The sequence below is a fragment of the Ascaphus truei genome, chromosome 2 (assembly GCF_040206685.1).
Source record: "Ascaphus truei isolate aAscTru1 chromosome 2, aAscTru1.hap1, whole genome shotgun sequence".
Lineage (NCBI taxonomy): Eukaryota > Metazoa > Chordata > Amphibia > Anura > Ascaphidae > Ascaphus > Ascaphus truei.
In genome coordinates, this window is record NC_134484.1 from 413,954,704 (window position 1) to 413,981,144 (window position 26,441).

The window sequence follows — 26,441 nt, forward strand, 5'->3', positions numbered from 1 at the left end:
AGTACCTGAGTATGGAGGCACAAAACTCGTCACGGCAGCGACCAGATCTTCAGCAAGAGACCCCACCTCCCGAAGGACGTGTCATCAAATCACGTGCCAGACTCACTTAGCTAACGCGAGGGGGACCAACACGTCACTCAAACACTTGGTAGCCATATTTGATTTGGGCAACATGCCGAATTACCTCCACTACCTGGGGAACCCAAACGCACAGTTCCCTCAATATCCACAGCTCCTGGACGTTAAAGCTGATGAGGGAGTGGGTGGGCACGGTGGGAATGGTATTTAAGTGTCCGCTCATGTTTACAATACTGACGTGTTACACACGTAGCCTCCACACTCTCACCACAGAAAACGGATTTCTGTCCACGCCGCAGATAAAGGCGGTTTTACCCAAATGAAACATGGCCGCCGAGCAGCGCCTGTTTAATGGCGTGTCATTACGTCAGCGTCCCTAGGTTGTTCATAGAAGTCGGAGTAATGTCCCGCTTACTGAGAAATGCGTCACTCGCTTACATTATGTTGGTGAAGAACCCTCAATGGTTCACTCATTTGCGTCCTTGAACCCTGGCAGCGAGAATATGTGAAACATCAGACAACACACGACGTCAATGTCATATAATAGGGCAATTAATGTCCACCTGCGGATGGAAGTATTAGCAACATCTCTGGAGAGAAACGCAAAGTAATGGTGAACACAGAATTAAACCAAATAACAAAAAAGTTGATATAAAGTATGTATTTCCAATTGTTGATACTTTAGCTTGTATCCAAAAACAGTTATGGTGGGGGAAAAAAGTGACAGCAATCCTCCACAGCAAACTATATATATATCTATATATATATTTATTTTATTAAACATTGCATCGTGTTTTTTTTAACACTGACACTTGCTTTGTACAGGTTTCTATTTACAAGTGCAGCCGCATGTAAGACCAAAGTAGATCAATTATAAGGGAAATCCTGGCAAGTGTTGCATTTAGAAAGCCAACATAGTATTTGTAAACCTTTGTCACACTTCTTTCGTTTGTCAACATAGACCATTGATACTTTCAAATGTTGCCTCTTTATCATACATAGGAGTCAGCGCAAACATGTTATGTGACTTTTCAACTCAAGATTGTGAAGAGGGGCAGACAATGACATGGCTTTCCGCGTCACAGGCACGTAAGGGCACTCGCCGGGGTAACGTTCCAGACGTAAGATGCGTATGCAAACTCCGCCCACCCGCCAGTTGCGCGCGCAGCCAGATCGCTGTGGTGGATCCAGCTGTTCTGCTGTTGCGGCTCTCTGCAAACAGTCCCCCGAGGCTCCGCGCGCCTGGATGGAGACCTGACCCGGAGAGCAGACGGAGCCTCACCCAGTGGCTGGGGAACGAGAAACGGACGCTTCCCGCAAGTGCAACGTGTCCGCCCGCGGACATGGGCCTCATCTTTGCCAAGCTGTGGAACTTCTTCTGCAACCAAGGCAAGTGCTGAGGAACAAAGGCAGCGCAAGCTCCTCCACGGCGCTGCTGCATGGGCAGCCCATAAAGCTGCCAGTGTTTGTCCCTTACCCGCCAAACCCTCACTTTCAGATGCCCCCCTTTTACTGTTTTCCCGAGGAATGTATCATCCTCAGGGCCAGACTGGCTTTGCCACCCCTCCTCTATGTTGGTTATACTCTCCTCTCTATCAGGGTGGCTGTAACCTTTTGATCTCTTATCCAATATGAGATGTGCAGCCTATTCCTGTCTCCTTTCACCCAGTATCTACTTTAACTGCACACCTCCTATCCAGTACAATAGCATCATGCCCCTTCACTCCCAGGCAGCTTCTCCCTGCCACCAAAGGGGGCTGCATCTACCTCGGGATTGCATTCACTCCCATCCATTGCCGCAATTGCTCCCCTGCATGCCATACTTCTCTAGTTGACTCCGACGGGGATGTGCTTGCTGTGCACTACCAGCTTTATTCCCCTGCAAGGCTACAGACTAAGTCACACCTGTCACATTGTCACCCTAAAAACGCATTCATTTAGGTCATGTAAGTCACACTGACCTTCCCTGTACAACTGATGATGTTTGTATGGGGGATATGGTGGATTCAAAATACTCAGCTCAGTATTCTGCACCCTCAGCACAATTAGCAATGGTAGCTATTTGTGAAAACATTTTTTTTAATAGTTTTTAATTTGTGTGCGTGCACTGAAATAAACCTAAATGGGAGGCACATATTCTGTTCTGTCTGTAACGGATAGCCATCATGTTGTATGATAATGACATTACAATGCTTTATGGCAGGGGTGGGCAACTCCTGTCCTCAAGGGCCACGAACAGGTCAGGTTTTCAGGATATCCCTGCTTCAGTCGTTGACTGAGCCTCTGATTGAGCCACCTGTGCTGAAGCAGGGATATCTTGAAAATCTGACCTGTTGGTGGCCCTTGAGGACTGGAGTTGTCCAGCCCTGTGTTATAGACATAAGACTGGGAAAAGTATTGTGTATGGCATTTTTGTTTATTATGCAAGTATTGAAAAGCAAACAAAACAAGCATTTAATGAAATCTCTTTGCCTTGAATGACCTTACGTTGAACTCTCCCTGGTACCGCTATGATTTGTCAGCTGGCAAGCAAATTCACTCTTAACATGGCAGCAATACCACTGTATTATGCTTTCTGCTCCTTCGCGGTATGCGTGATTACAATATGCAGCATCCGCTTTACTTTTATCCGTTATACTTATTCTTGCCAGTTACATTTATACTTTTATGTGTATTTAATTTTAGCCTTCGTAACAATTCATCCTGTCTTCTCCCTTGTCACATAATCTTGCCCTGGTTTTTGGAGGGTAGGTGTTTGCCCGTCACTAACCCTGTTCTTTCGTGCTTCTTGTGGCCTTGTCATATGCTCGCATCAATTATTTTTTTTTTGTTGGTCACTTTCCAGGGGGTTCTTCAGTAAACACCTGACCAGTTGGCCTCACATAACCCCCATAAGTGTTAAGAGCAGACGTTGTTTAGTACAGACACCCCTCTGACCGCTTTGCTTACAGGGGTCAAGATTACTTGAGGGGGGATGCAACTTGTGTGTCAGCTGCTAGAATACACCTTTTACCATCCAATAAATGATTTAACTGGCAGCCTTTGGTATAGTAGTCCAGACAAATAAGAGAAATGCTGCACACCTCAAAATAAACAAAAAATGATACAGTTACCGGTGCTCCAGTGCTTGTACGAAAGCCTGTAATCAGTCCTGGGTAGATGATAGAAGGAACACAGGGGCACAACGGATCAATAAATGAGTTTGGATATTCTAAATCCGTTGTGCCCTGTGTTCCTTCTATCATCAGCCTTCGGTATAAACCAGAGCTCTTTATCATTGCTGGTCACTAGTATTCAGCCTCTCGGATACATGCGCACCGTACAATAAAAAATAACTGCCATGGTTACTGTGATACATTGTTTCTTGATGTGAGTCACACTATAATGGTTCTTCACAGCCATTGAGGAAATTACCAATGTTAACGTATAGTTGTTGTAAATAATTCTCTTCTGTTGACGGCATCGTGTGATGCTGTCCCAGGGGATATATTTGCAAGTCCTGCCCTCTGACGGTTACGTAGCACTCACACAAAAAAAAGACATTTTTTTTAATGTCTTTCCTTTCATACAAACCCGTGGTTAATATGCTTGCTTTCCACATATATATTTTCTTTTTAGATTTTGATGATCAAACTCTGAAACTTTTTATTATGCTTTGTCCTATATCAAACTTGTATTAGTAAGCTCTGATGAGTGCAGCTTTGAATTGCTGCAGTACTGTATTGTCATATATTAGTCTTTAACCCCTGAAGGCTGTATGGATGATTGGTCATATGTACTAAAAGCTCTGGTATACCATCACACCTTATGGCAATTGAAGGTGTCTTTTATAGCATATAACTGCTTAGTGGGACTGTATGTTCTGAATGAACTATGCAACCCATAATAAAGCCGCAATGTCCCTTTTTTTTTTTTTTTTTACAAAAACAAAACGATTCTTAAATAGTGGTTGTCCCAAAGCTAGGTTACCCCGGTGTAGGGTTCAGGATCTACTCGCCGCAGAAGAAAAAAATGCCTTAATGTACATTTTGTGGTGTTTTTACACTAGTACTTTAAGTGCTGATGTGTGTTCTTTTTAATAAGGGCTTCTGTGCTGACGCTGCATTGAAATAGCATGCCGTGACATGCTTCAGAAATAAAAGAAAATATTTCATGAGATTGTCACAAAATGTCAGTATTTATAGGGCCCGTACAAGGTATTAATGGCCAATAATTTACAGATTACATTTTTTAGTGTAATATAAAAACTAAAGTTGCATGAGCAAGTATTTCATAGTAAGTACTTGACCACATACAATATAATATCTGTTGGCAACCGGAAAGACTTTTTTAATATTTCGCATTCGCTGTGTCCCAGGTGTTCAGACGTTATCTCCTTCAGTGCATGGTCACTCCTGATATGCTGATCAGCTACTAAACTACACATCCAAAGTGGCTAACCTGCATTTGCCATTTTTTTTTAGCCTGGGAAAATAGACTCTAGTATGCAATGGTTTCAATTTTGTTGTAGGTGGTAAACATTGTGTTAGTTTGTCTTTGTTACAGATTTCACCAAAAATGGGGTAGGTGCTGTGTTAATTGTTGAATAACTTTATCAGTCTGTGCTGTTATCGGGATATGCTGGGCACAGGTTTAGTAAAATGTTCACTGTTTAGTGCTGGGGCCTCTCCCATTGCATAACTATGATAATTATCTGAAACAAATAGCTTTGACTTCATTATGAGAACGTGTGGTATTTTACTTATTTTCAGAGCACAAGGTGATCATAGTGGGACTCGACAACGCAGGAAAAACCACCCTACTTTATCAGTTGTAAGTATTTGTTTGTTTGTTTTTCCCCTGGCTGGTATTCCTCTCACAGCCCAGATGTTGGTCACATCATTCTTACTGTTATAAAAGGAGTTTTTTTTTGTCCTGTACTTCTTCCCCCAAAGATAAATAGCTTACATTTTACTGACTTTATATTTTTATTTAACAGTTTAATGAATGAAGTAGTCCATACATCTCCAACAATAGGAAGCAATGTAGAAGAAATAGTTGTTAAGAATACTCATTTCCTGATGTGGGACATTGGAGGACAAGAATCATTGCGATCATCATGGAACACCTACTATTCCAACACAGAGGTATGCACCTTCATCCTTTACAAACTACCGTAGGAATATAGGAGTATTTACTAAACTGTATTACCTCCACGATCCTGCGTTTGCTGCAGTTCAACTCAATGGTAGTTAATGCAGGAAGGTAGTGAATCCCTGCGTTTGTTAACAAGCGCCTGGACGCTTCTCCTCACCACCCCGCGGGCCCCTTACTATCTCCCCTCAGCGGGGACCGCTGGGGGGGGAGGGGAACGAGGGCGGGGAGGGGCAATGAGTGCCGGGGGAGACGAGGACGAGGACCGGGGGGGGAGGGGGGGAGTGCCGGGGACGGGAGAGAGTGATATGAGGGCTGCAGGGGGGGAGAGTCATGAGAGCTGCAGAGGGGGGAGAGTGATGTGGGGTGCGGGGGGGTGGGGTGTGAGTGATGTGAGGTGCAGGGGAGGCAGTGATGTGTGGTACTGTGAAGGGGGGGAATGGAGCTTAAGGGGGGGGGGCGGAGCTGGGAATGGGGGGGTGATGGAGCTGTGAACGGGTAAGGGGAGCGGAGACAGAGGGGGAGCGGGAAAATTAAATCCCGGGCAACGCCAGGTATATCAGCTAGTTGCATATATATCTTATCTTGTAGTGTTTTTTCTTCCCCCCCCCTTCAGTTGATCATTTGTGTGCTTGCTAGTTTCTGTTTGTTTTTCCATGATTCACTCCTATACCACACACATTGAAAGCTGCTTAAAGCAATGAGCACTACCTTCTATTTACCTTCAAATATTCTTATTTTTGAAGAGATATATTTTTTTTTAAATCCTCCTCCCTAAGGTCATAGTTGATGAGAAGCAAACGCAGGTGACATTTGGAGTGGTGCCATCACACACACATATATATATATATATATATATATATATATATATATATATATATATATATATATATACATATACACATACACATACACATACACATACACATACACATACACATACACATACACACACACACACACACACACACACACACACACACACACACACACACACACACACACACACACACACACACACACACACACACACACACACACACACACACACACACACACACACACACATACACACACACACACACACACACACACACACACACATACACATACACATACACATACACACACACACATACTCTTGTTCAGGAGCTGATATGAAGCACACACAGGTGACCTTGGGGTGGTAGCATACATAGTTCTTCTTGGTCAACAGGGAAGCATCTGGCAGCACTGTTTGCATGGTTGATTAAGCTCCCTACTTGCGGCATTAAATATAACATAAGTACTAAATATATTTTTCAAACATAGGGCTATGATTTTTGTTGTTCTAAAGGTGTCCAGTAACAAGCTTCAACATATATAGCCATTGTTGTATCGCTTAATGCATAATTGCATTTTGGGGGAAGGGTTTTTTTTCCCCCCATGATTACAAATACCTGCACTTTTTTATTTTTCGTATATTTAAAAGAGAAATCCAAGCACTTTTTTTTTCTTTTCTTCCCACCCGGGATTGAAGCAGGGGGTCTCTGGGGCTGAACCACATTAATTTCAGCTCCGGGGACACCCTGCTTCCGGAGATACTTATCTTCGTAGTAGGTGCTGCTAGCCACTCTGGCTGAGCTTTAAAGTTTAAAGCTTCCGCGTCACACGGGAAGATAGGAAGCCGAACCTGATGATGGCTTCCTATTGGCCCGCAGGAGCTTTGGAACGTCGCCATAACATGAACTCTGGTAACTGAGCAGAGTGGCTATCGGCACCTACTACGGAGTTCCCCAGAGCTGAATTAATGGGATTCATTTCCCAAGACCCCCTGCTTCCAGGAAAGGATAAAAAAAAAGCATTGCTTGCTGCTTTAAACTGTAGCATTGCATGTCTTGCAGTCATTTGAAATGCGTTTATTGACATTTCCAATTGTCATCAGGTGACGTGAAAACACTAACAGATAATGAATGGCATTCAGCCATTCAAGCTGATCACTTCTAGCAGCTCATCATCTGGTTCCTTTGTCTATAGGACAATGTTATTGGTTGCCATAGTAGCAAAACAGACACCTCTAGCACAAAGTTTACAATTGACATACGCTTACCTTTCTGTTGCAAAAGTAATGGACACTGCCAGATGACCTGTATACAAAATGTTAGACGATATCTACAGAGCCACAGAACAAAACATTTTTATATATTTTTTTTTAATTTCATTTTTTGGTACAGCGGAGGAGTTTTTACACTTTCTGTATCGCAACCAAATGGCTTTTGGTTTGCAACCTGCTTTTCAGTGAAAAACCAGTAACGAAGTTCACGTAGAGTATAGTGGAGGACAGAATTGATATCCATTAAAGGAAGCTAATATCAACACCTGGGGACCATGCTTGCAGGACCTCTTGATACCTGCTTTAAAAAGAATTTGCTTTTTTTAAAAGAATCTGAACTTTTTGAGATATATTGATGTAGATGTATTAATGGGAGCCCAGAGAGATGTTCTGCTTCACGTGGGTTTTCTAAAAATATTCTTTCAGTGTCGATGCCACAGTAGTTTGTGTTGCAAGACTTACCGCTGTTTAATCTGAGGATAGATCTCTACGTGGAGATATTTTCAGACAAGTAATTGAAGATTCAACGTGAAAATGACAGTCAAACTAAAGCACAATAAAAAAATTTTTAAACGGCTTGAAGCTTTCCTTCCTAAACTGGTGTGTACCCCGTAATTCCTTTATGGTCCCTTGGCATTCGCAGACCCCCTGGCTCCGCAGCAGCAAACCCATGGACAGTGAAGGTCCAGCGAGCAAGGAAGAAACGCAATGGCCACTGGGCTCTGCTCTTGTTTGGTGACCATGTTTATAACCCCCCCCCCCTCCCTTATTTGTGGTTTATGTTGTGTTTCAAAACAGCATCGGAAGACCCTCTAGTTCAGGTAAGGTTTAAAGAGAAAAACAACAACAACCCAGGTGGGATTGCTGCTGTACCACTGATCGTTATCTCCTCGAGGTCACCAAGAGGGATTTGTGAGCTCTGGAAACCACCATCAATTCCTTCTCTCTTTTTTTTTTTTTTTTTTGCAGTCTCAAAAAAAAAAAAAGCATGATGGCTCCTTGGGTTTCAGCCACTAGATCATGACAGTGCTGTGGCTTTCTCCTGGCTTGCAAGTCTGATGCTGACCTAGCAGCCTTATTGTTATGAGGAATCCATGGAATTTGTTTCATTAAGCTATAATATTTCCACTGCATGCTTCATTCTTTGTGATGAAGTAGAATTTCTTTGCTCTACTTCATATGATGTAGTCACTATAGGAGTGTCCATGTTAATGTGACTACACTGGCATGATTGACGAAACACATTATCAGTTCAACTACCGTATTTGCATGTATAGAAGTAGAGGAGCACAGCTACCCACACCCAGGATGAAGGAAATAAGTATGGGCAACTCCAAGTGAAAATCAAATCTTGATTTATTAAATCAGCAGGGCAATGGAGTAGGAAAACGCACCAACCCGTTTCATCCCGCAGGACTTTCTCAAGGTGTAGGGAACACTAATACAGTGTACTCAAATGATTTGAATAGGCGCCACAAATTCCATAAATATCAAAACAATTGTTTAAACAAAATAAACCATGAGATGTTACCCAAAAAGATACTTCTCAACCTTTCCAGGAAATATGCAGAGATTTCCTACAGAAACAGTCTTGGTTTGGGATGGGAAGGGAGCGATCAGGTCAGGAACACATCATGTGAATAAAAAACATAAAAACAATAATTGTGCAGTATGTTAGTGCAGTGAAGACTGGATGCAAATCTTGGCTCTTAAAGATTTCCTACTTACAGCAAAGCTAAAAATATAGCGCAGTGGTCTGACTCAGTCAGGAAGTGTGGAGATGATAGACAATTCTCTTGTTATATAGTGGCCCAGATAGATTCTCATATAAAGCAACTGGTTCAGCAGTGTTGGTACTCCAATCCCAATGCAGTTCATGCAATGAAAAGGCAAAAACAGCCCAATGGTCTAGGTTGCAAAACAAATGGTTTATCTCTGGTAAAGAAATAGGAGATGTACTCACAATAAGTACAAATGAATTGTACACATATTGGTTTCTTTCGGCAAAACAATGTTCATTCAGGCAGTAGAACTTATCAGGATCCTCTTGTATCCCCAGCCTCGCCGCCGGCGGTGGCGTCTGACGTCACTTCCGACTCGCGGGTGACCGCATCCGGTGGAACTGGATGGCGACGCGCTGGGAGAGGGTCTGTATTGGAACTCTGGCGTCCGGCGTCTTCTTCTATAAGCAGCTGCAGCAACTATGTCAGCTCTACGCGTTTCGCTGTTGAACATACAGCTTCCTCAGGAGCATAAAGATTAACGCGTAGAGCCGACATAGTTGCTGCAGCTGCTTATAGAAGAAGACGCCGGACGCCAGAGTTCCAATACAGACCCTCTCCCAGCGCGTCGCCATCCAGTTCCACCGGATGCGGTCACCCGCGAGTCGGAAGTGACGTCAGACGCCACCGCCGGCGGCGAGGCTGGGGATACAGGAGGATCCTGATAAGTTCTACTGCCTGAATGAACATTGTTTTGCCGAAAGAAACCAATATGTGTACAATTCATTTGTACTTATTGTGAGTACATCTCCTATTTCTTTACCAGAGATAAACCATTTGTTTTGCAACCTAGACCATTGGGCTGTTTTTGCCTTTTCATTGCATGAACTGCATTGGGATTGGAGTACCAACACTGCTGAACCAGTTGCTTTATATGAGAATCTATCTGGGCCACTATATAACAAGAGAATTGTCTATCATCTCCACACTTCCTGACTGAGTCAGACCACTGCGCTATATTTTTAGCTTTGCTGTAAGTAGGAAATCTTTAAGAGCCAAGATTTGCATCCAGTCTTCACTGCACTAACATACTGCACAATTATTGTTTTTATGTTTTTTATTCACATGATGTGTTCCTGACCTGATCGCTCCCTTCCCATCCCAAACGGGAACACTAATACAGACATACTTTTAATACCGAAATTTCGCTCCAAAATCGGCCCGTAGTGACGTCATCACTGCGCGACCCGGAAGTGAGTCGCGTCAGCGAAGCGTCATCCGTGTAGGGCAATGAAGTTGGCTGAAATAACATACATTGAATAGAAAAACTTTATTAAACAAAAAAACAAGAAGACAATAAAAGATCCATGTAACATGGACCAGGAAATAAACCATCAGAGATGTTTATGCATGTAACCAGGGGGAGATTATCACATAACTAAATATATGTATCCATAAGGATATATACACGTGTTAAACACCAGGCACTCCATATAACATTGGAAAGATAACAATAATAGATAATAATAAATACATCCAGAATTTGGCTATGTTTCAGGGACTGGTGTGTAAAACAAAAACAAGTGTTTTTTTTTTTTTTTTCCACCAACTACCGTAACCGTGGTAGAGTTTCTGCAAGAGGGTTTTGAAATAGGATTCAGCCTCAGTTCATTAAAAGTGCACGTTTCTGCATTGTCAGCACTGCTAGGGAAGCAATAAATAAATAAATCTAGCAGCTGAAATACTCATTATTCGTTTTTCTACAAGTCAAAAAGTTAAGACCGAAAATCAGGAATAGAGTTCCAGCATGGGATCTATCACTGGTACTGGATGCCCTCAGAAGGCACCCTTTTGAACATATAGAGCAAATATATTTGAAGTTGGTGCCATGGAAAATTACATTCTTTATAGCCATTACATCAACAAGGAGAGTGAGAGTTCCAACCCCTCTCATGAAGAACCGTTCCTGGTCATCCACCAGGATAAAGCAGTGATGCGACCAGTGTACCATTTTTACCAAAGGTGATATCTCGATTTCATATCAATCAAGAAATTGTAATTCCCTCATTTTTGCCCCAAACCAGGAAATAAGGAAGAAATATTGTATAAATCTCGACGTGGTGAGGTGCTTGAAAACCTATATCAGTCGGGTACAAGACATTAGAAAGTCGGATAGACTGTTTATCTTTCAAGGACTGGGCAAACGACGTCGAAAGCAACAATATCTTAATGGATTGTATCGTGTATAAGAGAGCCATACGAACGCAAAATACAAAATCCGCCTTTAACCTTAAAGGCACATTCAACAAGAGACATAGCCACTTCGTGGGCATTTAAGGCACAGTCATCACTTGCACAAATCTGCAAGGCAGCCGTGTGGGCATCGTTTAACATGTTTATGAAATATTATAGACTGGACATTCAGGCTTCCGCAGACGCAAGCTTTGACCGATAAGCACTACTGTGTTTGATGGAATAAAGGTGTTAAATGATATTGGCATTGTTGTTTTTTCTTTCCCTCCCTAAATAGTATGGCTTCGGTATGTCCCTATGATGCCCACTGCCATGGTGAACAGGAAAAGAGAAAATTTAACCAAGTTATCGTCATTTTCTTTTCCTGGAACCATATCAGTGGACACACAGTTACACTCCCTATGTATGCCTATTGTATTTTTCAGCTATGGGAGAATCCAAAGACTATCTGCAGGTAGTGGGAGGGGCCTTTTATGGACTACCTGCAAGAATTCAATTTCCTGTCCTACAGAGCTGGAGATGGGCTTAACCCTACAGTGCCCACTGCCATGGTTTCAGGAAAAGAAAATTACAGCATGTTGGTTACATTTTCTCTCTTCTGTAAAAACTATTTGAAAAATGTATTTTAAGGTCTACCAAATGAACAATGCATCAATATACCTAGATATAGATGCACATCTTTTTTTCGTGTATATAGCCCAAATATTAAAAATCCCGATGAGACATTGTCATATGTACAAACATGCTTCCATTAGTATGTATACAACAATATAAAAAAAATACACCTTTTTGATATTTAGAATAGTCTCTTGTATCTAAAAAGAGGAAATATCATAGAATAAATCTGTAAAGTATACACATCTGCATATCAAAAAAGGTATTGTGTGTATGTGTACACACATTTACTTTTTTATTTATTTATATTTGAGCCTTGGAATTCAGCTACTGCTTTCAAAATATAAATGTTTATTTAAAAAAAAAAAAAAAAAAAAATTTAGTTCACAATGCCAGAACAAGTAGTAAGCTACGGAAATTCCTGGCAGACGCGGCCCTACCACAATTAACCAGGGCAGAGAGTGAGGCACTACAGAGCGACTTTACGAGGGAGGAATTAGAGGCGGTAGTAAAAAACTTAAAAGCGTCAAAAGCCCCGGGCCCGGACGGGTTCTCCAACCTGTACTACAAAAAATTTATCGGAGTTTTGGCCCCGCATATGCTCCAGTTATTCAATGGAGTGCTAGCAGGAGAGCCCTTTCCGGGACAGATGCTCCAGGCGTCAATCTCAGTAATCCATAAAGAGGACAAAGATCCCAATAGTTGCCAGAGTTATAGGCCGATATCATTAATAAATACAGATGTTAAAATCTACTCTAAATTGCTGGCCAACAGATTAAATGTCATCCTGCCGAGGCTTATTCACCCGGATCAAGTTGGCTTCATTAGAAATAGACAAGCGGCCGATAACACCAGAAGGATCATTGATATCATAGAATTTATAGGAGCCAAGGGGATCCGAAGTGTGGCCCTAAGCCTAGATGCGGAAAAAGCTTTTGACAGGATTGACTGGCCATATCTGGAGTCCACGCTTGGAGCATTTGGGTTCGGAGACATATTCCAACAGGCAGTCAAGGCTTTGTACAGGGCCCCAACAGCTAGGGTGGTCCACCAAGGATACCCGTCTGATCTTTTCCCGATTAAAAGCGGCACGAGACAGGGGTGCCCGCTTTCGCCCCTGCTCTTCGCCCTATGCATCGAGCCGCTAGCAGCGCAAATTCGGAACAACGCCGATATCTCTGGGATACAAATCCACTCCCAGGAGCATAAAGTGGCTTTGTATGCAGATGACATCATCCTAACCCTGTCTAAACCGCTCGTCTCACTACCTAACCTGTTTGAGCTTCTAGAGCGGTTCGCCCAGATCTCAGGCTTCAAAATAAATCAGTCCAAATCAGAGGCCCTAAGCCTCAACATGCCGAGAGAGATGGAGAAGCTAGTAGAACTCAATTTTGGGTTCAGATGGTGCCCTTCCTCCATGAAATACCTAGGAGTGCAGATCACAAAACAGACAAGCTCCTTATATTCGGCTAACTATCCCAAACTGCTGAGGACTCTAAAGAAAGAGCTGCAGGACTGGAAGGCATATGGTGTTTCCTGGCTAGGGAGGATCTATAGCGTCAAGATGAACGTCCTTCCCCGCATTCTATACTTGTTTCAAACTCTCCCAATTCCCGTGGTAAGAGCGGATATTACAGGGCTCCAAAAATCTATATCTCAATTTATTTGGAACGGTAGAAAACCACGGATTAGAGTAAAGACGATGCAGAAGGGTAAGGAAGCTGGTGGCCTAGCGGTGCCGAGTGTTATTTCCTACTACAAAGCGGCACAATTGTGCCAAATTACACAATGGCACGGGGACCCTGAGTTGCGGCGGTGGGTGGCACTGGAGAGGGAGGTGTGCACCCCGCTGGAACTCACGGACCTGATCTGGTACCCGAGGAAACGGGTGAAGGAGGTTCTCATTCCATTGACCTCTGTGCTCAACTCACTCTCGGTCTGGGAGGCCGCCAAAGTTAACAGCTCGTTAACCTCCAAACATACTCTGATGGCACCTTTACATGGCAATCCAGACTTTGCTCCGGGGCTGACAGACAGGGGCTTCCGGCGCTGGGGTAGAGCGGGGGTTAGACGGCTGAAGGACCTGGAGGTTAAAGGTAAGATCAAATCATTCGCAGAATTACAGTCAGAAACAGACATTCCTAACACGGATTTTATGAAATACCTCCAGGTCAGGGCATACTACAACGCACACCCGGTGAGACCACCGCTAACGAATTTTGAGAAGCTCTGTGCGAGAGGGACAAGCACACGGGGACTGATCTCTGCCCTATACAGAGAGGTGGTGAATACGGACGGAGACAGGACAGTTAAACCCCGGTTCATGACGCAATGGGAAGAGGATCTCCAGGGTATTTTAGAGGACGAGGACTGGGCCGAGGTATTCAAAGCCGCGGCCACTAGCTCCATCTGTACAACATTGAAGGAGAACTCGTATAAGGTATTACTTCGGTGGTACCTCACACCAGTTAGACTGGCCAAATTCAAACAGGGATCGTCCCCGCTCTGCCCCAGGCGGTGCGGGGAACTAGGAGATCTGGTACACATGCTGTGGTCTTGCCCGAAAATAGTGCCGATCTGGACCCAGATCCGAGATTGGCTACAGAGGATCTTTTTAGGGCTCAAAATCCGGCTGGACCCGTGGCTGTTTCTATTAGGTAAACCTACAAACGAGGTTTCTCGGTCGGGCAACAAGCTGATCGCACACTTTGCTACCGCTATGCGGTGCGAGACCGCAGCACTGTGGAATCAGAACGCGATTCCCTCTATAGACAAAATTAGGAACAGAATTTGCTTCATTTGCCGAATGGAGAAGTTAACGAGCTTAGTTAACGACTCGGCCGATAAATTCGAAAAAGTTTGGTCATTGTGGTTGGCACAGACCGATATTCAGGGAATGAGTGAGGCCACCATATGGCTTTGATAGACGGAAATGGGTTCTCCTTGGATGATGGACAGGGAGCTACACAGGACGGAAGGACAGTAGGGCGCCCCCAGGGCGATGGTTCTACCCCATTCAGAACAAGGTTGAGTGGAGAAAGCAGTTAGAGCGCAGAGATCCAAACGAGGAGTTCTAGAGCGAGCTGACAATAGAACCGGCGCAGGTCGTCGGCTCGACAAGTAGTCTGGGTTTCGTCTACGCCGTCCCCTCCCCCCCCTTCCCCTCCCCTCCCACCCTACTTTCCCATAATTTGTGGTTTGTCTGTCAAGGTCTTGTCCTGTGGGTCTCCCCAACGTACGTCCGTCATATGTAGTTTGTCCTCGCAAGGGACGTGTATACTTGGAATAATTACCATCGTCATGTAACCTATTGATTGTATGCACTAAAAACCAATAAAAATAAAGTTGAAAAAAAAAAAAAAAAAAAAATTTGTTCTAAAAATGTGAAACAGAAATGTGAAAGTAGAAACATGCAGATTTTCATTAAGACCCTAAGGAAATCCAAACGTGTAATACACATGTTTTGGAACTTACCTGCCTGGTGCTGTATTTCTTTGTCCTGCTCAACTCCGCCATGAACATCACGCACGGTTGCTGAGCTGGGTGTTATACTTGTTTATTAACTATACCCAAACGTGCATCCACAAAACTTACCAATATTATATATTATATGAGGTGTGCCTAACCTGCAATTTCTTAGAAACCTTATTTTTAGAGGGTGACCGCAAAGTGCATAGTACAGAACAGATTCATGGCACTTTTTGCAAAGTAGCAGTAGAACACATTTGTTCCCTCTAGTAGAGATGTGCAAACCTGGCTTCGCTGCAGTTACGATCAAACTTTTTAAAAGTTGAAAGATCAGAGATTAAATGTTGGCACCCAAATGGCATAAATTGATACATTTGCCATTTTGTCTTTTTATAGTGTCAGCCCCTAAAGTGAAAGTACACAAAAATGCAAAGCCCATGGGTCACCTCTATCTGTAAGTGAGCGATTCTATGACAATGCAAACTTCATGTTAAACATACAGCGACTTGACGCAAAAGAGAGTAAACTTCTTCCAAGTCTGTTTTCCATGCTTATAAACTAATTTAAAATATTCAGGTGTCAGAATTTAATATTAGTAGAAATTACTTTCTGTCTCTTCTATGCTGTTGGTTAATTTTGTTTTCCAGACTCATGGCTACTATTCCCCACCCACTGTCACTCCTACCAATGGCTGCAATCCACTGCACTTATCCTCTCACCTGCTGTCTGTTAGTTTCCCATCATACCACTTGGATTGTAAGCTCTTTCCTTTCCTATTGTCCTTGTTTTTGGACTTATAGTAAAATAATTCCCTGTACTGTATAGTTTCTCTTGTAAAGCTCTAAGTACAGCTATGGGCACAATATAAATAAAGATATACGTATGTAGCACCTTTTCCCCCCACCCTAAGGCTGCGCTTACAGTGCCTGCAACATCACTGCAAAACGGTACAATTATAGTAAGCGCGACGGAGCAACAAAATTTGGAAGCGGGGTAAATTTGATTTTTTTTTTTTTTTGACAGACTTGCCACATGTGACTGTCTGTAAACCAATCAATGACCCTGTCGCCAGTGATGTTGCTGAAAGTTAAATTATAACTTTTGCTAGTGGCAATGGTGACGGGGGACGTCATCGGTCGCGTCGCTGGCACTGTAAGCGCGGGCTAAGTGAGATCATATAGCTACCGGTGTCTTCTAGTGCTGGTGCATACCTGTTAGGTAGAACAGAAGTGCAAGAAAGGGCAACAATGGCGCTCCCTCAGAATAGCTGGATGTGGTATAATCCCTTAAATAGGATAGGGCTCAATTAAGGATAGTAAATAATAGGAGATAAGACAAATGATACTGGCCCCGATACTGCTGCTGCTTAATCAGAAGGATTGTCCCCTGATCCTTGGTAAGAGTGCAAGTGTAGTTTTGATGAGCGCATACAAAAGAGAAACGTACAGTGTATACAAGTGACTACTTGCAATGTGATGGAAAGTAGGGGACACTGTGTAATCACACAGGCATGTGTGAGTAAAATCCCTCAGCGTTGTCTTTAAACACAGGTTCTTTCAGTCACTGGATGTTGACATCTGGGATGTACTCGTACATGCCCGTGTGAGTACACACAGTGTCCTAGTATCCCCTACTTTCCATCACATTGCAAGTAGTCACTTGTATAGACTGTACGTTTCACTCTCTTTTGTATGCGCTCATCAAAACTACACTTGCTCAGGTAGAACAGAAGGCCTGAGATCTCCACAGTGGTATAGGGAGGCATCAGGACAGGCTCTCAGAAATTGTTCTTCGGTCAGCGCAGCGCCTCCAGCCCAGGAAGATCCTGATGCAGCCAGGATGAACCTCATGGGCAACTCTTCTTATGGTCTCACACTCCAAACATCACACCAAAGAGGGTATAACTGGAGTTTATTGGGTACATCATAGATGTTACAGTCCCTGAAGGCAGTTCTCCGGGCTTGGGGCCCTGAGCACCCCTCCTCAGCATACCTTACCCCCTAACAGGGCAAGGCCTCAACCCACTCCTATCCAGGAGAGACTTACTACTGCGTCCTCATAGGGAGGGCACCACAGAACTAAGGCTTTGGTCCCGCTGCGACCGGCAGCGCGCGCGGCCGCGGTCCACCAGCTGTCTGCTTCCGGTCTAGATGTCCCCGCTGGCTCCTTCCGGTGTGGCTGACTGTGTGCTGTGACGCGTCAGCCAGCCGGAGCTACAAGGAGCTTGTGGTTTCGACGAGTGCCGTGACACACAAGGCAGCCAATCCGACCCCTCCTTCCGATTCTCCCCACTGCTCCGCTCAACCCCCCTGCTCCGATTTCCCCCTCTGCTCCTATCCCCCTTCCGATTCCCCTCCTGCTCTGATCCCCCTCCGATTCCCCTCCTGCTCTGATCCCCCTCCGATTCACCCCCCCCGTGTGTATTTGTGTGCCTGTGTGAGTGTGAGGGTGCCTGTGTGAGGGTGCCTGTGTGTGCGCCATGGGGCTGAGGGGCGACTGCAGTGCTGCGCTGTGGGGCGGTCCGCCCCTTCACGTCATGGCTGCGCCACCGCACTCGTTTTTATTAGGTAACACACACACCAGCATAGCCAGGCTCTGCAACATTGGCCCCCAACATTGCCCAATTTTTACTGGGACTTACTGTGCTAGAGGGGCCAGAGAATTAGTAGCCCAAGGAGACCTGGCTACATAGTACATCTACAGTGGCAGATGCTAACTAATAAAATGTTCTATGTGATGCACACGATCAAAATGCTTAAGCTGTACAAGATAGAGATTTAAAAACAAAATATCAAATGGTCTTCGCTATTTGCAATAAGGTGTGTGTGTGTGTGTCAAAGAACATGATGTTTCGTAGATCAACAAGATTTAAGAATGTACGTAGGATACATGATCGCTCACCTGATGAAAAGCCATGTTTTTGCTTTGCATGCTCCATAACAAAGGGCAACATTTGGTTCTTCATATGGTCTGATTCTGGTGAATTATAAAATCCCACCCCCCCCCCCCTTTTCTTGTCAAGTAGCATTTATTTAGATGTAGATTACATACAAATAGAGTACAAATTATCTGTTTTTAGGTTAAGAAAATGTATAGTAAAATTACACCATGACTCTAAACTCGCTCTGGATTATGCACTAAACAAGGCCTGCACAACTCCAGTCCTCGAGGGCCGCAAACAGGCCAGGATTTCAAGATATCCCTACTTCAGTACAGCTGGCTCAGTTAGTGGTTTAGTCATACTCAGCTGTGCTGAAGTAGGGATATCCTGAATTCCTGGCCTGTTTGCGGCCCTCGAGGACTGGAGTTGTGCAGGCCTGTAACTAAACACTTTTTAATTAGTTATTTCTTAACTGAGGTGGTGTTGGTGTTCTGCAAGCAGGACATTTTAAGGTTTCTTTTTACATGTTCCATTCGCTTATGACTTTGATATCCATATGCCCTTGAACAAATTAATGTAGAATTGTCTAAATGCATCATTTGAACATTAAACTTGCTTGTGTCTCCTCAGTTTATTATCCTGGTTGTAGATAGCACGGACAGAGAGAGACTATCTATCACAAAAGAAGAACTCTGCAGAATGCTCGCTCATGAGGTTGGTACTGGCGGCGGCATATAGGTTTTTCATATCCACTTTAATGAACAGCTCATTTCTATACTGCTGGATCATGTCGAGTCATCTGTTTTAAAAGTAATCTATTTAACCACACACAAGTTAGTTTCTTCTGACCTTGATAACCTAGAGAATGATTATTTGATCTTAGCACCAGATAAGACGGCTCTTTTAAGGCATGATGTCTCCAATTGCCACCTGAGAGCTGGAAAAGCTTTTCATACATTGCTGATGGCCTGATTGCTGGAGAGGCAGGAGAAGAACACTAAAGATGCCCTTACATCTTGCTTACTGTGAGATGTAAGAAAGCATGTCTAGACATTGATGTCTCCATGTGGTGGCAGATGCTACCTTGAAAAAAACTGACTGGTATGCAAAACTCATGTTTAAAGTACCTTGATAATCGATGTAATTAAATCTTAGCCAGTGGGTTTGCTTTGCTGTCAATACAGCAGTGATACGAAGATACATACTTTTATCTTTGCCACAAAAACAATCAACGTATGCGCATAAGATGTTTTGTAGATTAGCAAAGATCAGTATGAGGTATTAAAGGTTCTTTTTATTTCTCTGCAAATAGCTTGTTTATCCCTCTTAAAACCTTGGATGCAGAGAAAGCCTTGTGCTTATTGCGTACTAAAGATGTTTAATAGAAACCACCTTCAATGGTTCTTTTTAAAATGACCCAAGTAACTATACACTATAATTTAACTTTACAGCATTACAAGAGGCTTTTGTGGCACTGAAATAACAAGCACTGGAAATGTAAAATTACTGTAATTTAAATGGTACACAAAGAAATTTCTGTCGGCAGAATAAGACATCAATTTAGGGCAGTAACATAAAGGGAGTTTGCAGTCGCACAAAAAATAAGTATTAATATGTGAGATCACATAACCGGTTACAAACAAACAATGGTAGTTGTATTTGACCTTTATTTCACCATTAATGTAAATAGTGCAGGGTAAGAGAACTGGGTAAGCAACTAAAAATGTTGCATTACATTATGATGGAGATTATTAACTTCTTTGGTACGGACCATGTCGTACAGTAGGTTTATCATGGTGGCTAAGCTGAAGGAAACCTGAAAGTGCTGATATTGGAACAACTATTTAAAGCGGCAGTTCAGCCTATTTGCTGTTAAATGGTCTCATCTGTTACATATCACATGTGAAAGCGCTAGAAAAGGTCTGAGCTTATATTTCAGTATAACCCTTTAATGTACAGTAATAGAGGAATAACTTGTAGACTGCAGTCACACTTAACTGGCCATATTTTTTATTCTATTGCATATTTTTTCCATACATATTCCAGTTTTCCCTTTTCATCCTTGAATCATACTTGAATGTGATATTCTCTCTCTCTTTTTTTTTTTTTTTTTTTTAATGGAGACATTGATTTAATATTGGTATACACTAATTTCTTGAAAGGCTATAGCTGCCCTTGTGTTTTTTTTTTATTTAAAACTACTTTATAAAAGCCCTCACTGAAATTCTACAATTTTACGTAATTATGTGATTGATATTATGCTTTTAAGCTTACATTTGTGTATATATTAATATAAATTGAAGAGCAGATCACCATGGAGCTCATTACATTTATTGCAACTTCAATACATTGTATGAATACAGGCCACAACTTTTTTTGTTTTTCTTTTTTTTTTAAGCTGTGAACATTTTGTTTGTTTTTTATGTGTATGGTTGGATAGTGATTAAATACAGCACTTTTCTCAAACTCTTTTTAGGACTTGCGGAAGGCAGCAGTTCTCATCTTTGCAAACAAGCAAGACATGAAGGGGTGTATGACAGCAGCTGATATTTCTAAATACCTCACCCTTAGCTCCATAAAAGATCATCCATGGCATATCCAGTCCTGTTGTGCTCTGACAGGAGAAGGGTATGTATAAAGTTTTGTGTGTGTATATATGTCGCTCTATTTTATGTACATTTCTAGTTCATCTCAGATAACGTGTGTGTCTCTTATGTTTGTGACCTCCCATTCTGGATTTAGAAGGGTTTGCCCATTTAATACATAAAGTGAACTGGTGGCCGTGACATGTTCAACGTTGCATCTAAAGTTTGCTTTCTGTGCTAAAATCTTACACCCTTAAGTAGAAACGTAACTAAAAAATGACTTGAGAATAAAGATGGTGAGCAAAGACCTGGGCTCGCTTTCATCTGGCTTCTCCGCCTTTCCTAATGCCGCTGCGTATTCAACAAGAGTTTGCACAGCCAGAGCCTCGTCTCTCCCCTCCCCTAATCTGTACTGGTTCTCTGACATGGACAGGGTGGGATCCGGTTAAGGAGAACACTTTCCTACTTAAATACAGTGGTAACTGTATTTCCTGGCTGTTAAACTATTGGGGTTTTTGTATAATTTTGCAGGTTTTTGAACTTTTCTTTTTAATGGTTACATATTGCATAGAACATCTTAGTTTTGTAACTGAAATGTAACCTGAAATATGCTATTTTTACGTTTTACTCATTTTCACAGTTCTACTTTTTTAGATAAGGAATGATGCCAACCTATTTCCCGTTTCAGATTATGCCAAGGCCTCGAGTGGATGACTTCCCGAACTGGAGTGAGATAACCTTTTCCACACAAAGGACTTCTATTTATTCTGTGAACTTGAACAATATTTCAAGTACCTTACATTAAAGCATCACCGTGCTTGATGTATAACAAAACAACCTCTCTCTAAGCCACACTTGAATCAAGTGTAGCTTTACTGGAAAATAACTTTGTAATATTTTTGAATTTACCGCAAATAACCTCATCAAGTGTATTTCTTCGATTGCATCCTTACAGCCAGAGCATCTAAATAATACATACACCACCATTATTTTAGACTCTGACACACATGTAGTCTTACCTAACATTGATCGTATTTCACCTGAGCTTTCAACCTACTTTACTTAATAGGTCAATTTTTGTTTGTGCTGTGTCCCATGGGTTCCGCAGAGAGAGAGGGCAAGATACTGAGCATCCACACGCAAAACCAAATGTTTTCTTTTGAACAGTTGAACTTTTTTTACATTATTTTAAAATATTATGAAGCATGTCATTGTACAGAAGGAAAAGGAAATCTTTGAAACACTCCATAGTTTTACTACTGTACTTGATGCTTTCAAAGAATTCTGCATGTAGCTTTTTTTTTTACAAGGCAGTAACAGGGATGATGGTATAGCGTCCTATTTTTAAACTTGAGGTTTCTATTCCTGGAAGTGCAATTTAAATTCTTGCCGCGAACAAGCCACATGATATTTGGTGTGGTGATCTTAATGAAACTGAAACTTTATACTTTAATTTTTTTTAAATATTATTCCCCCCAAGTCTAACATTGTGCAAGGATGTGCTTTCTTCATGGGGGGGACACAGGTCAATAATTTGTGTTTTGTTGTATGTACAATTTAGATTTTATCAGCATGGGGACACTAGGTATATATGTAATGCAAACAGGGTTTATTCATGTTTTAGTTGTCTCCGGGCTTTTTTAAGTGTTTGGGATGCTGGGTATGAAACATTTTAGCCTTTAGTACAGATTAATATTCATCCACAGCGTCATACAGTTTTTTTTTTTAATGTTAAAGCTGTACAATATCAGTGTCTTCCTTCATTCTCCATGGTTCAGCTTGACTCCTTTCAAGCCAGATGGAAGGGTTTTGCTTTTTACATTTTTTTTGTTTTTTTACAGATTTTATTTCTTGGTAAAAACTCCAGACAATACACCATTTTGTCAAATAAAGCAAATGTTCTCTGTAAACCAGCAACCTCATATATGAAAGTTTCAGTGTAACACATGTGTCTTAACTAGGCTTTCCTACTTAGGCCCAGATCCACAAAGGGTGCTAAGTTTTAGCACTTCTTTACTCCCATTCATTTGCATTAGAGTAAAGGTGTAGTAAAGCTTTGGCACCCTTTTGTGGATCTGGCCATAGAATGGTCCAGGGAAATTTGTTAGAGGTCTTCGGAAGCATGGAGGGAATTTTTTATTTTTTTAAAATCGAAATCAAGATAATTTTAATTATATAAATGCCTTTCAGCTTGGTAACTTACAGGGAAAAAATCCTTTGAAATGCCGAAAACCACAAATGTGTTAAATATAACTGGTCAAGTCGAAGATTTAGGGCCATTTTTATGAAGGGCTTCAGAGCCTTAGTACTGATCTCCGACATGATTTAAGACTTGGCACTGTGTAGTAAGTATGGGCTTTACTTCAATGTGTTATATGTGTTTTCATTAAAATATGTAAAAGTATTCAATCATTTTACATTTCACACACACTTTATAGAGGTAAGAAACACATGGCAGCCATTAAATGTCATGAGCATAAGGAAACAAATATAAATCCGGTTAAAAAAAATAAAATGTATTACTTGATCAGTTTAACATTTACGAAATTAACGGGACAATTCAATATATCTTCGTAGCGCCTGCTAGGGATTTTAGCAGCTGAAAACTCAGTGACCTTTACCTTGAACGATGATGACCTGAATTGCCGCTTCGGACTTTATTGAATAGAAGTTGTCACCATAATAAATGAATATATATATATAAATGTATGATCAGGTAATGTGAACACATTTCACTACATGATATACAACGGAATTTGGAACTTTTGTATGTTCCATATGCTAATGACGAGTTGAATAAGCTAAACGTATAACACTTGAGTTTTCATAAAAATTCTCACCAGCAAAAACCTGTAGCAACAATTTAGAGCTAATGAGTACATCTTATGATTTTGGCCAGCGGTAAAGCCATATTAGGATGTTTTAGTAGGGAAAAAAAAGAATATAATCAGTACATCATATTTGAAAAAAGGTGCTTTGCAAAATATATGATAAAATAACTTGAAATATGTTGAAGGTTATTCCTTCTTGATATTGACTCTTAAGGAGTTTGTTTTTTAATCCATACCGTTTTACTCATCAAATAACCAGCATTATTTTAATTGGGTTTTTCATGACTTCCATGAACAAGTCTTGTAAGCCATTTATGCTAAATGTAATATGCCTTATTTTTTATGTTGGCCATTTATGTTAATAACAAATGTCTTTTTTTTTCTCCATGATATACTGTATTGTTGAATTGTAAAAGTTACTACTTTTTGTTTTACATTTTGTTTCAGACAAATAAAGGAGATGCAAGTCTTAAGATAATTACATTGATAGGTGCCGTATCTGTTACTCTTTTGGAGGCAGATAAAATAATGTAGTTGAATGCCATAGAAAGATTAGGCCTGTAATATAGTGCGTGCGCGCGTCAGTTTGAATTGGCTGTGTTAGCCAGACGTTTCTATACTAGGGACGCGCACACGACCGTGAGTGGTGGCGCGGCAGACCAGGGAAATTACAATAAAATTGTATTTTCGCGCTGCTGCCGTGCCACAAACCAATCACAGCACGGCCAAACGCTGTGATGTCAGTCACGCCCCCTAACCACGATATATCACCGCTTGCACCCTAACAACTAAACGCGCACGCCACGTGCAACGCCGGGCGCGCACACCAGCGCCTACTATATAACAAGCCTTAGAAACCACGTAGAGTGCTGGTGTAGCAAAGAAACCATAGTCTGCCTTGAGCAGGAGTGGCCAACTCCAGTCCTCAAGGGCCACCAAAAGGTCAGGTTTTAAGGCTATCCCTGTTTCAACACAGCTGTCAGAATGACTGAGCCAGATATGCTGAAGCAGGGATATCCCTAATACCTGACCTGTTAGTGGCCCTTGAAGACTGGAGTTGACCACCCCTGGCCTAGAGAAATCTCCCTGTGATGTGGCTTAATTCAACGAGCGAGACAAAAGCTATACTGGTAATGGGAAGTTATTATTAACTTGCATTAGTTAGAAAAAACATTATGCGCACATAATGTCATTTTTGTGCCACAAGTTAATTTAATTTGGAATTGTTTGTTATGCAAACCATAATTTTTCTTTTACATTTAAATTATTTGTGACCATAGTATTATACACAATTGAGCTCATGTAAGAGTATTTGTGACAGATATGATTTAAGGCTTTGCACTTTCCCCATTATTCAAAATGGTTTTAGTTCTACCAGTTGTTATCTAAACTTCACACATTAGCCATATTGTATTAACTTCAAACCAAGTTGATGGGTTATAGATATGCCAATTTAATGTAGAAGTTTGTGTTTCAAATCTTAATCATTGCTGCCAATCCAAACGGGATAATTTGCACTTCTAATAGTATGTACTGTATGCTCCCATTCCTCGAACGCTAGCTACAGTTTTGCCGCCTCCATGTAATAAAAATGTCACATTCACTCCTGTTCAAATTATAAACTGAGATTTAATGCAAAATACAGTTGAAACCAGGTTAGTGCACAGAAGAGTTCCTGCAGTCATTGAGATGATCTTTTATACCATACAGTATAATACCTTTTTGAAGTGATTGCGTGCTGTGACCTTTTTAGGTCAGATCGTGATGCAGAAGGTGAACAAGACTTGTCTGCTTGGGATTCACTCCTTTTAAAAAATTAAGTGCCATTATTGAAAATATAAATAAATGCTAAAATAACTAATAGTAAAATGACCAAATATAAACACTGCACTATTTTCTCAAGTTATATATAGCAAGCTGGTTCTAAAGCGGGCTGTGACTTACAACTCCATATAGCTTGAAAGTTTCGATTTTGGCACAAATTGACTTAATACAGTATGTAAAAAGTGTCTCTCCTTGCACACAGAAATGTGCAGCTTTACGGAGCAAGAAACGGTGTCTTACTATGGTTTTGTGTAATAGAAAACAAAATGTCGTTCTGATATACAGTATTAATAGAAAATAAAGTACAAAAAGGAACACTTTCACTATTTTCAGCCTTATTTCACATGAGCCATGGAAGCAAGATGAAGCTTGTCATTGTAGAATTATCTTCCCTTTCTGATTTGTGACTTGGAACATTATTTAACTATTGGTTCAATTGTATGAATATTAGTTCTTATCAGTAATGTATACATGTTTTAGCTACCAGAAAATAAAGATACCAGGATCTAATTTTTCCCCTCTCCCCATATAGAGATGTGGTGTTTTTTTTTTTTTTTTTTAGGGTATAAATATGCTGGGAGGCGAAAATAGAATGACAATAAATAATGTTACAGTTGCATTCCTAATGTTAGCATAGATACAAGGAATTCTAGTGAGTTCCTCCACTACATCAGTATGTGTGCCTAAAGGACATTATGATTAGAACTCAAGTTGTGTGAAATGCATAGTGTTTTCTCCTTTTCACTTATTAAATGGCAAAGCAGTTAAACAATTCTGTTATTCACTGGTGGATATCTGTACTATTCTAAGATTGGTTGTATTATTTGGAACACTGCTTTCAAACAACCAGGTTTAATTTAAAGGCAAGGCACATGGGGGTGCAGTTCTAGAAACCCTAGATGCATATTGTCCTGTTGTTTTCCCTGTTCTGAGGCAGCCATTACTCCTCAGTGTAAGATT

General features: G+C 41.5%; 2 protein-coding genes across 3 annotated transcripts in view; one reads left to right on the forward strand and one right to left on the reverse strand.

Annotated features, from left to right (window-relative positions):
* Positions 1-232, reverse strand: part of NSUN6 (NOP2/Sun RNA methyltransferase 6) — a 44,716-nt gene extending 44,484 nt beyond the window's left edge. Inside the window, exon 1 of the mRNA XM_075587525.1 lies at positions 6-232. The gene's annotated coding sequence lies outside the window, so the exon portion shown is untranslated. The remainder of the gene's footprint in view (positions 1-5) is intronic.
* Positions 199-25,796, forward strand: ARL5B (ARF like GTPase 5B). 2 transcript variants are annotated; one of them, XM_075587527.1, is made up of 7 exons: positions 199-734; positions 1,081-1,467; positions 4,830-4,890; positions 5,057-5,204; positions 18,872-18,955; positions 20,718-20,869; positions 21,515-25,796. In XM_075587527.1, the coding sequence occupies exons 2-7, from the start codon at positions 1,095-1,097 to the stop codon at positions 21,561-21,563; spliced, it is 867 nt and encodes a 288-aa protein (XP_075443642.1). In that variant the 5' UTR covers positions 199-734; positions 1,081-1,094; the 3' UTR covers positions 21,564-25,796. The 2 variants fall into 2 exon arrangements, with proteins under 2 accessions (XP_075443642.1, XP_075443643.1); XM_075587528.1 differs by having other exon boundaries at positions 199-685.
* The last annotated feature ends 645 nt before the right edge of the window (positions 25,797-26,441 follow it).

Excerpts from the sequence above, each read along its gene's own strand:
- ARL5B (XM_075587527.1), top strand. The coding sequence starts at position 1,095 with ATGTTATGTGACTTTTCAACTCAAGATTGTGAAGAGGGGCAGACAATG. Across the intron at positions 1,468-4,829 it reads GAACTTCTTCTGCAACCAAG|AGCACAAGGTGATCATAGTG; the intron begins GCAAGTGCTGAG and ends ACTTATTTTCAG. Across the intron at positions 4,891-5,056 it reads ACCACCCTACTTTATCAGTT|TTTAATGAATGAAGTAGTCC; the intron begins GTAAGTATTTGT and ends TTTATTTAACAG.